Raw genomic sequence first — 12197 nt, 5'->3', positions numbered from 1 at the left:
ATAAGACGCACCCTGATTTTCCCCCCACTTTAGGGGGAAAAAAAGTGCGTCTTATGGTCCGAAAAATACGGTAAATTGGCGTCAAACATTTCTTAGAACACTATCCAGCCATTTATCACAAAAAAGCCCATTTAAATAATTTCAACAGAATTAAAAACAGAAATCCAAAACAAACATCTGAACATGCTAATATACTATATGTGTATCTTAACATGCACAAATGTGAGTGGAAGATTTTGGATAGAAAGTAGTCTAGCGGAAAACTAAAAATGTAGCAATTAGTGGACGTCGGTGGCTTATCAATGTATACAAATACACTAATAGCCTTGAACAAAGTAGTAATTTAACCAAGTAAACAGAAAACCTGTTTAATGTACATCAGAAATTTCACCTAAGATGCTGCTGGCATTATCTTTTATGAAGTATCAAAATATTCCATGAATTATATGTAGGGTTCGCCTAAGGATAGCAGCTTCACATCTGGATCTAGTTGCACAGTCTATTGGAAAGCCTTGTAGACACAAATTTTAGCTGGAAGAAGAAAAAATGTTTGCTAGAAGTATTGGTAGTATCTCTGTTCTCCTTTAGGACTACTCTGAGTCCTGGGGCTACATAGGAAGTCGTTTTAACAAAGATTTTCATTGATGACAATGGGGATTATTGTTTTATGCAGTTATCCAGAGCTGAGTAGTTAAACTATTATCCAAATCACTTGGCAGCTCTTCCTTATTTCCTATACATTCCAGACAAATGTGATGTAACTTGTTAAAGCAAAGTTGTAGAATAATGAAACCACATTGGAATAGATGATTTTACCTCCATACATGCCAATGGTAATGTAGGAAGTGTAATGCTTTGTCAGATATATTTCCTGACTCTGCTATTATTTATCTACTGGAAGACTCTGAGAAATGAGAAATTCAATTTTTGTACTTTCCTCAAGGGATGCTGTGCAAATATATGAGACAAATATGTTAATGTAATATGTTACCAAGTTGATAGGGGAATTGATTTCAATTTATCTTTCATGTATGCTGTGAGTTATAATTGTACTAACTCCAACTTAAAGAGGGCTTGTACTACAGAAGCTGTGTGTACAGAACCTATAACAGCTTCATTTTTTTAGTTCAAGCACTGTTTTTCTTTAGTAATAAAAACCAACAACAATTAACTTGCAATATATTGGCCACCATAAACTTTGTAGTATCTGGCAGCCTTTCTTTTTTTTCAGGTCTCAGGGAACCTCTGCTAAAACCACTTTATTGGGGGTCAATGGGGGAACAACTGGTGGGCAGTGCAAGTAATTCTTTTCTACAGTGGTGGCTAGAATACTGCCTTTAAATAAAATAAATAAAATTAAATAAAATAAAACATAATTAGGGTCAGTTGGGTCTACCAAGTGGTGTCACCCACAGAACTATGTAGGCATCATCAAATGTGAAGGGGGAGGTTGAGAATGGATGGTTTGTAGGCTCAATTCTTCAATCATGATTGGTTGATTTATGAGGTGAAGCTGTGGTTATTAGGAATAAGTCCTCAGGAAATAGATAGGACATTTAAAGTATGCACATCTCCAACATATTTTCTAGTGAACATTACCTTTACAAAGGGACTATTTGCTTTGCTCAATAAACAGTCTCTCCTTCATTAATAAATCAGCTCATATACACCAGTAAACCTTATAGAATAGGAGTGTAATTTTATTTTGAAGGTAACATTTTTGTAGTTTTTGTAATCCATACACATTTTTATTGCTCTTTTAAAAGTGTAATGGTTCCCAGGCCTAAAGTTTTTGGTTTGTTGATATCTACATGGATAGTTGAACCACATGGTTCAACTGGACGTGAATTCTTCCCCTTGGTCTTATGTAAATGTATCTGTAAAATCCTTTATTTATCAAGAAGTGTTTGACATTTAACAATTAAGATAATTATTTTTTTTTCTTTTTTCTTTTAAGTTACATTGGAAAAGAGTCCACCAGTTAAAGGAACTTTGTCAGGGAGAGTGACATTACCATGCTTTTTCTCAACAATTCCCACATTACCGCCAAGTTACAACATTACAAATGAGTTTTTGAGGATAAAATGGACCAAAATTGAGAAAAGCAGAGATGGAAAAGACCCAAAAGAAACTACAGTTCTAGTTGCCCAAAGTGGTGGTATCAAAATTGGCCAAAATTACAGGGGCAGAGTGTCTGTACCCAGTCACCCAGAAGACATTGGCGATGCATCCTTAACAATGGTTAAACTCCGGGCCAGCGATGCAGGCGTTTACCGATGTGAAGTGCTCTTTGGGATCGAAGATACTCAAGATACAATTTCTCTGGATGTTTCTGGTAAGACCTTATATGTGATATGGGGATGCATATCTTCTCAAAATTACCCGGTTGCAATTGGTCAGTGAAATTATAATTGGAGCAATTGGTCATATTGGGGGAACCTATAGCTTTGCTCTGATGGGTGCTCTTCCAGTTCCCATTTTAGAGATTTTGCTTTACTACTGGTTGCAGTAACTACTGTCTTCTGTTCAAAATCTGAGGCAAAATCTCTCCTTTTACAACATAGATGAAAAATAAAACTATTTATAACAGAGACAGGATGCTAGTATTTGTAAGGGCTGCCTGTCTCTATTTTATTTTAACAGTAATGATAAACCTAATCTACATATGAGTTGTAGGGTTAATGGAGATTTCTTGGTTTTGTAGGTGTTGTCTTCCACTATCGTGCACCTGTAGACAAGTACATCTTGGACTTTGAAGGTGCCCGAAAAGCTTGTATAGACAATGGTGCCACAATTGCAACTCCGGCACAACTAAGAGCTGCCTATGAAGATGGTTTTGAGCAGTGTGATGCTGGATGGCTGGCAGACCAAACTGTTAGGTAAATATTTTGGTATTCAGCAGACAATACTCATGTAAATGTTATATGTTTGCAAATTATAATATACAATTAACTGTTTACATGTAAAAAACACTATATGTAAGGCAGCGGATTAAAAAAAAATATATTGCTCTTACTGATTGATTTTATTAACTCCTTACATGTGTCTTTAGACTTATTGTCCTACGTTCATGGGCTACATTCAGTGTAACTTTTGTAATTTCTTGCCTAATGAAAACTGATCTCTCTGTTACTCTTTTGCCTCATAATCATTAAAGATTAAAATTAAAACCTATTCAAATAAAATAACATATTTGGCAAAGTTCTAGTGTTTTGCTAGCTTGTAATCAGGTGACTGATGAAGTCCAAATCAGGCAGCAGCGGGAGAGGTAAACACAGCACAGATCAACAGAATGCATGGAGCAGGGAGATCCTTACACTGCAGGTCACCAGGTACATCTTCCTCTCCAGCTATGAGGATGAAGGTGCAGGAGTGCCAGGACACAAAAAGTACATTGCTATTTTTTAGGAGTAATTAAAGATAAATTTTCTACTCCTAGGGATCAAATACCATTTTAAAATGTCACCTATGAGATAGAAATTTCCTTTCTGAAGTTTTAAGGTTCATCATAGACATTTAGACATTGCTTCCGGCTTTAATGGGCACTCCTTATTGTACAGGATACATATTTTCAATACATTTTTATATAGGTCCTTATTTCAATATAATCTACAAGAAAAGAAAAGGATAAGAATGATTGTGCATTCTTTGCTGGAATCATCCTTGCAATATTTTGAGCAGTATACCTGCCTGTTTATGGCTAGCTTAAAGCTTTGTACCTTGAATTGTACTATACTTCCCTGTCTTCACATTCTGTGTAATACCTCAACAATGTTACATGTAAGTGAATTGTAATATTATATATTATAGCTATGTTATCTGCTAAAAAACAGTGGAAGTAATGGTATCCTGCTTGCCTTTTTTAAGATATCCAATCCGTAACCCAAGGGCTGGCTGTTATGGTGACAAGAAAGGCAAAGAAGGAATCAGAACTTATGGAAGACGCCCAGAAGAGGAGAAATATGATGTATACTGCTTTGTAGATGAACTTCAGGGTAAGATTCTATAACTGTGTGCTCTATTTTCCAGACCAAAGAGATAGGAAAGCCAGGAAGTATTGCTTTTAGTGTATTTCATTTACGTTAGGCAAAAAGCAACAGCTGACCCAACCCTATAGTTATGTGGTTAGTGAGGTTTCAATTAAAGCACAGTGGGGAGGTAGGAGGGTTAGAAAAGACTATTCAGGCTTGCTGCTTAATATAGGATATCCATTCAATGTGGGGCTGCTGTCAAATCTCATGTACAGCCAGTGTTAGACTATTAGAAGTATTTTTTTGTAGTTGAACATTGGGACTTTTTCCCTTACTGACTACCAAGGTTCCATGGCTTTTTGTGACCTTTTTGCAATAATGAACACTTACAATAGATGTACCAGAACCTTCCCCTGTGCTATATAAGGCAGCAATCCTAAATAGTGGTTTCTAACTTGTCTGTGGCCTAGTATGTTGACTGAGCCTCTGAAAAATCTGCAAGTGTTGCATTTAAAGGAGTAGTTGGTTGAGAGAGATTGATTCATAAAAAAGACTTCATAGAGATTTTTTTGAAAAATAGTTTGAAGACCAGAATATATCAGAATACCAGAATATATTTTCTAGGACGGTATATGATAAGCAAGTGCAGAAGACTTCTTTTTGGTATTTTGTAAAAAAACAACTAACAGACAGCCATGTTGCCTATACATCAAATTAATATGTTCACATATACAGCTACTTTATACAACATAGTTTGTTTTCAGTGGATTGGTTCATATTTTCTTTTTGATAATATTATTATATTATCTTTCTCTGATAATTGGAGAGTATGTGCCAATAGGCCAATCCCCACTAGGAATAGGTGTTTATACACTTATTTGAAGGTCAAGCAATTTATTCAAATTCAAAGATAAAAAAAAAGTCCAACTACAGTGCAAATAATATGTTTATTACATTATTGTTTATTACATTAAACAGTTAGAAGCTTTAAGAGCCTGATGTTTATACAGTTTTATAACAGCTCTTACTAAAATATTTCCTAAGTAAAAGTGATGTACTTTCCAGATGGATATAAACTGGGCCCTTATTGTGTAGGATTTTTTTTTATCTGTTTTTAATCTTTATATCCTACTTACACAGTAAAAAAATACTGTCCTGTTAGAGCTTCTACCATTCATAGTACTGATGGTACTGTCTTCTGATGAGCATACAATAAAGAATATGTAAAACCAAAACTTTTTTTTGGCCTTGGATAGTGTAGGAAGGGATGGTAAATCTCTCCAGTGAGGAGACAGACATAGAAAACTGACAGGTGTTTCAACACTACACTTTATCCAAAACTATGAAAACATTTTCAGCTTCAAACACACTTTAAAAAGTCTGCACATTCCAAATACATGAGGCCGCTGGCATGCACCTCTGCCAGGAACAATTTGGCTTGTCCAGAGTGAAAGATTATATGGAAAGAAGGTGAGACAGAACACCAAAAAATGCTGAACATGCATATTAAATGTGATTAAAACATGTTTAGAAAACTTTTCTTCCCTTATTAAATTGTAACATGCTTCAAATATGTATTGGCCAAACATTCCATCAATGGGCCTGATTTATTAAAGCTCTCCAAGGCTGGAGAGGATACACTTTTATCAATAGACATGGGCAATCCAGCAAACCTAGAATGGATTTCATGTTAGCAAATGTTTTCGATCCTGGATCAGATCCATTCCAGGTTTGCTGGATCACCCAAGCTCACTGATGAAAGTGTATCATCTCCAGCCTTGGAAAGCTTTCATAAATCAGGCTCAATGTATAATCAGTTTCCCCCAAAAAATGACTATGTGACTTTGACTATGTTAATGACATATGACTATGGTAGGGATATTAGATTGTAAGGCCCTTTGAGAGACAGTTAGTGACATGACTATGGACATATGTAATATGTCAGCACTAAATAAACACAAGATAAAAATTCTATAACTTAACAAGATATTGTACATGTTTCGGTTCAGTACCCATACCAGACCTTAAATGTGATGAGTTGGCTAAGACGGATGGGGTCCCAACTAGTTTCACAATGATCTCTTCAGACAACCATAACAAGATACATTTATAACTATTTTCATAAAATGAACATGTATACAGTTCAGATTATATCTGTCAGATTTCTTTAAAAATCATATCAAAAAGCGTTTTGATTCTACTAGTTTTAAAAGTACCTGCTGGCAAGGCCTTTTGGGAAGGATAGCTGCATGGGCTTCTGTGGCAATAAGTCTACCACTAGGCTTTCTGCCTAGAAGTTTTAGTAACGGAAAATGAACATTGCCTGGAAACAAGTATGAATCTATAAACTGCAGGGCATGCTAAGTTTGTTCAGTTTGCGAACTGTCTAGGTAATATTCTCCTGGCACCATAAAATTCATGTATATATGCTTTGGGATAAATAAAGAGGCAACCTAAACAGGTGGGACAGCAGTAATAAGGAAAGATGAAAGTAAAATCTAATGCCAAAAGCTTAAGGTTTGACAGACGTTTGAAGAATAGGCTAATAAGACAGCGTCTAGTGCTTTCCAGAGATGATTTTGAATCAGCCTTTGTCTGGAGTCGAGAACCTGGCTCATAAGTCTAGTCTGTGGTATTTAACAGCCATAAAAAAAACCAAACCTTAAATAGTCAGGTGGTTTTTTTTCAAAAGTAACGTGCACATAGGCAACACAGGAAAATCCCGTCAATTCTTCGGGCGCTCTCGCTGCTGACTTCAACCTGGCTAGTGAAGGCTGCCAAGGTTAACACACACTGCATTATTGTCTGTAACATAAACACTGTCATGGTTTCCATTTTCTGGGCTGTATTGACAGAGTTACAACGTGAGCGTCTATTGCATATGTGCTCTGAGCTTTATTGTACCTCACTGATTTCGCTGAGTTATTCCAAATCCAGCTATGAAAACACTGAGAAATTTTACTCCCCCTTTTCTTTTTTTCTGATATCCAGGAAATCATAATTTAGGAAATTCAAACAGATTGATTTTTTCTGCTACTTTTTGGGTGGAAAAACAAAAATTGTAACCTTTATCACTTAGTACAAAGTACAGCATTGTTTAAAAAAAGCCAGGATGTTAAAGTGCAATCTGCAATGGGAATCAACATGACGTGACATCATCAATATAGTATGCTTGGATTCCTCATAGAACTACAATCCTAACATATGTCTATGTGGCTCATATGAGGTAATGCATTAGGTTTCAGCATTCTTTATTAAAAGCACATTGTCATACAGTTTATCCAACCACAAGTATGGTTGTGCTGACAACTAACATCATAAGTCATTTGGAACGGAGACCAGTATCACAAGTCTGTGTACTAGGTGTTGTTCTGTGTAATCTCTTTGTAAGTAATATAACTGAAGGTTGGTTGGGTAATTTATGTTAATTTGATGATGACACAAAGTGGTACAATAGGCTTGATATTTCTGGCAATGTTTGTAACATGGAACATGGTTTGACATTGCCCGAAGATTGGTCAAATCAGTGGAAACTGCACTGTGAAGTTTCTAAAGGCAAATTAATGCAATCTTTGTCCATTCTTTGGGGTACAGTGTTGAGCAGATCTACATAGGGAAACAGAATTGGGGCACCTATTTCATGGCTGCAAACTGGCAAACAGTGTGGCCCGGCAATGAGGAAAGTAAATCAAATTCTGGGCTTCAACACTAGCGGGATGGCCAGCAGGATGAAGGAGGTCTGGATTCCCCTACATAGATTCTTAGGCCTCTTTCAGAATACTGTGTCCTTGAAATAGATAGATCTATTCTCAAATGAATAGGTTTAAAAAACCCCCAAAAATAAACCCCCAAAAATATATTCATAAATGAAAAGGTGTAGTTTCAATGGATTGCTTGGTCTTTTTCTTTAGCAACCTTCTATGTTTCTATTTAAACAACCACACTAAGAATTGTTGGCATCTAACATTTCACTTACTATAAAAAAAACACATGTGGACATGTGGTTTCAGAAAAACAACAACCCTTTATTAGAAAAAATAAGAACTCACTGCCCATAGTGTTTCCATGCTTCTAACAATCATTAGCTTTCACTTTCACAAGTATTAGCAATTTCACTCTTGAGATAAATCAGGAGAGCAGACACCAAGATTTGGCAGGCATAGAATGAATAATAAAGGGGTGCACTGAACTGTATCATGAAGATCATGTATCCTTATCCCCAGTGGCAGCGATGATCTTTTTTCTGAATATATGCAGAGTGCAGGCAGGATATAGTGGGGTGAGATACTCTTATAGGGAACTATATTTAGGGTACCTATTAGTAGGGATTTCTCAGTGCTGTCATGCTAAAGAGTTCCCTATCAGGCAAATGAAGTAGCTTTTAGTGCAAGATTAACTGATTTACTGGTTCTTAACTTTTACTGCAGCATTTCTCAGTTACGAAGGTCCAGGGCCCATAGTGCAGTTTAAGTTGCATGATGCATTTGAATATTTTAGCTCCTATATTCAGTTTTTAGGATGCAATGTACTTGAACTAAATAATAGCTATATTTTAATTATTAGGAAAGTAGGAACCAATGTTACCTAACCTGACACCTCAGGCTAACACTTTAAATACTACTCCTTAGCCATGCCTTGATTTAGAGAGTGTATTCCCAGTTGGACTTTAATAAACTATAGCAGAAGGACATTCTTTGATTCATGTGTTATTACTATTAGACCCTTTTGTCTGACTCTTCATTTCATGAGATGAAGGTGTAGCTTGGTATTTACACATCAGTGCACCACTCACAACTACCAACAGCCTCCGAAGAGAATGCTTTAGAAGCAAAAAAAAAAAAACCTCTTTGTTGGTATTTATATAGCTGGGGCAGCAGTTTCACAAATGCTTAGTGGCAGTGGTTCACTCAGTGATTAAAGCTTTGAGGCAACATAGCAAATATTTAAAAAGAAAATCTTTATTAGATGGTGAACTGCCTTTCACATTTACTCAGATTACTCAGGGAAACAGGCTTTGTCACCATCAGTATTGGCTTAATTGGAGTCAAGAAAGAAATATTCTGGTATGGAGCCCAGAACAGGACCAGTAAAGCCACATGAAGAAACTGTAAAATAAATTAAACATGTATTGGAAAATAATGTATTTATCAAATATATATATATATATATATATATATATGAAATAAAATACTTATTGTTTTTAACCCTGTAATAAATTCTGTTTATTTGTGTTTCAGAATAGTAGATTAATATTTAAATCTTGTTTTTTTCAGGTGACCTATTCCATGTTCCCAAAAAGCTGACACTCGAGGAAGCTAAATCAGAGTGTGAGAAAAGACATGCAGCTCTGGCAACTGTTGGTGACTTGTATGCGGCTTGGAGGAAAGGCTTCGATCAGTGTGACTATGGCTGGCTTGCGGATGGCAGTGTGCGTTATCCTGTCTCTTTTGCAAGACCCCAGTGTGGAGGTGGACTCCTTGGGGTGAGGACTAAGTATCGCTTCAGCAACCAGACATATTTTCCTCAGCCAAAGGAGAAGTATAATGCCTACTGTATTCAGAGTAAGTAAAACTACTACGTTTCAGGGTTCCTTGTCTACTCAGTTACATTTTTGCAACTAATAGGTGTCAACTGTTACCATTATTTTTAGTTGTCAGCTGTTACTAGTGGCATTTACATCCTGCAAACAGCCAAACATGAAATACATATATTAGAAGAGACTCGTACCAAATTTAATGATCACATACACTCCATTTGTAGGTTGGCCTGCACTGCTGTACCACATTCTAAAGTAACTGCATTTGCACATTTAACATCAGACAGTACTTCTTACTACTGCCCCATTTATTCTCAATGGGCTGCCATGAGTGGGACCCTACTAGTGGTTCTCTGGCATCAGGAAGCTGTAACTGTACTACACACTCACTGCAAGTCTAAGCATAACTTTAATATTTTTATGAGACCTGGAGAATTAGGGATTTTAAACCATTTTTTTAACCCTGGTTGTGGCCTGATTTTTTATAGCACACATTAAAAAATCATGTCATATTTACAGCTTGGTAAAATCGCCATACATAAAGGTATACACGCTATGACGATAACATTAGGAAGATTACATTCTATAATATTATAATAATACAACACATTAGATAATATGATTTTGATTGAGTGAGTGCAGAAAAATGAAAGGCATATATATATATATATTTTTTTTTTTTCGGTAAATGCCCTATAAATGTCCAAATGAAAAGTCAGCAAATGTTATGGACTTATAAATGTTTTAGATAGTTAATTCAGTAATTGATTTAGGTATGTTGGTATTTAAGTCTTATCCTTCAAAAGCCTCCATTATTCACTATTACTAAAGACAAGAGTCAATTTATCGGGTACAGCATTCTTACCTAGTAGCAATATAAGTAAAGATTTGTACTATCTTACAATCTTGGCCATGCAGGCATATCATGAAAGCAGAACACATGTCAACAACATGTTTAATAATAAGAGGAAGGATCAAAGACTGTATCCTTATTTGCACTGTCTGTGGTTCGGAAGTTGACCATGCTTCTCTTCACACTTGGTCAAATAGTCTTTGATCTACAAGGGTCTTGTATGCCTAAATGTTGGTACAGAGTGCATTGATTTACAGGGAGTGTAAATAATCAGTTCTTCTTCTTCAGATCTGATAAGATCTCTGTGTTTTTATGTTGATTTCAGTGCATATCTGGAAAAAAGTGGTTTAATACTATCATTTACACTAGCTTAACTTAAGGCCTGTGAACCAGATGTTAACAAAGAGAAATGATGTCACCTTTTGCAGCTGTGTAACAGTAAAAACCCTTCCACTCCTCCCCTGACGACTGACTAAATCCCTGTGACCTTTAATATTAGTGTTAGAATTTTTGTTCAGCTGTAATATTATGAACAGAATCTAACACACATCATATTTTAAAAGAAGCTCTGTTTCAAGGTCAATTGGTAAGTTCTGTTGTTGGAGCAACCATGATGAAAACGTTACTGAAAAAATTTCGGAAACTCATCTGAATACAGAGAGTTAAAGTTAGCAAACTGTAAATTTGTTGTTGGAGGAAGGGAATAAGTATCAAGGTACAAAGAATAAAGACAATCAGTGCATAGAAGTGTAAAAAGATGACACTGAATCTGTGTGATAATTTTGAACTGGGCATTTCCACAGATCTTACACAAATATATATATACAATTACCCAAAGGGTAGCAAGGGGCACTTGTGGTGCTGATATGTCAAAACGCAGAAGGGAAAATGAACAAACAAGCAGGGAAATTCTACGTAAAGCACTACAGAAAATTGTAGCAAATAGACTCTAGCCGCAGTTGTGGTTGGGCCACACCAGATTGAGATATTTTTCTCCCTTTCTTTTGTCAGCAAGTGAGGAATTGAGGAAATTATCTCTAATGGACCCTCCTAACTGGAGTTATAATTTGGAGTTCCAGTCCTTATCCACTCTGAAAATACGTTGGCTTGACATACACCTCCCCTACCCAGTATGTAGATAACATACATCCACTTATCTACACACCCAACACCTGAAAATACTTTAGATACACTTTGGTAAATCCTTTCAGTACAGAAATACATTTCCTTAAAGGTAATTTACTGTCTACATTGTTACAAAATAATGTCATTAGGGAATATCAGATCAACAGATTTTTTCACTACTGATTATGTCTATCATAAATCAAGGCACTTAAGTTCTTTGAACTGGTAGTGACGGTTCCCCACCCTCATACTTTGCAGCCTTGTAATCTCAGGGTGACATCACTCACATCTGGATTTCAGCAGGGAAACACAACTAAAAAGGTGCACAGTGACAAGTCATTTAAATACCCCATTAAAGGATTTATACAACATAGCATGGAACAGAAATCTGAGTAAAATACAACGATTATTTCTAGGAAAACCATCTGCTATAGTCCTTATCACTATCACTTGAGTAGGTTAAACGTTAAAACGATGTCACTATTCAGTAAATGGTATCAATTTGACATTGTTTGCTAGTGCTGAACACTAAATGTTTTACTTTTTGGCGCCCGAGATAAAATCTTAAATTTCAATCCCTGGTCTTTGTTAAGGTTAGGTGTGTAAAGATAGGCCAAAAAAATATTAACAATTATTCTATTTATGATGCATAGCAATTTAATTGGTAACATCTGTGCAAAAGCTGGTCATTTGGATTGGTGCGTATTTGAGA

General features: G+C 36.0%; 1 protein-coding gene across 2 annotated transcripts in view; it reads left to right on the top strand.

The window, feature by feature from the left end:
• Positions 1-12197, top strand: part of VCAN (versican) — a 69810-nt gene that overhangs the window by 18616 nt on the left and 38997 nt on the right. For both annotated transcript variants that reach the window (XM_072416189.1, XM_072416188.1), the window contains exons 3-6: positions 1958-2335; positions 2705-2879; positions 3868-3995; positions 9245-9532. In XM_072416189.1, coding sequence (XP_072272290.1) covers positions 1958-2335; positions 2705-2879; positions 3868-3995; positions 9245-9532 — 969 coding nt within the window. The remainder of the gene's footprint in view (positions 1-1957; positions 2336-2704; positions 2880-3867; positions 3996-9244; positions 9533-12197) is intronic.

This window comes from Pyxicephalus adspersus, chromosome 6 (assembly GCF_032062135.1).
Source record: "Pyxicephalus adspersus chromosome 6, UCB_Pads_2.0, whole genome shotgun sequence".
Taxonomy (NCBI): Eukaryota; Metazoa; Chordata; class Amphibia; order Anura; family Pyxicephalidae; genus Pyxicephalus; species Pyxicephalus adspersus.
This window is presented reverse-complemented; position numbering and strand designations above follow the sequence as displayed.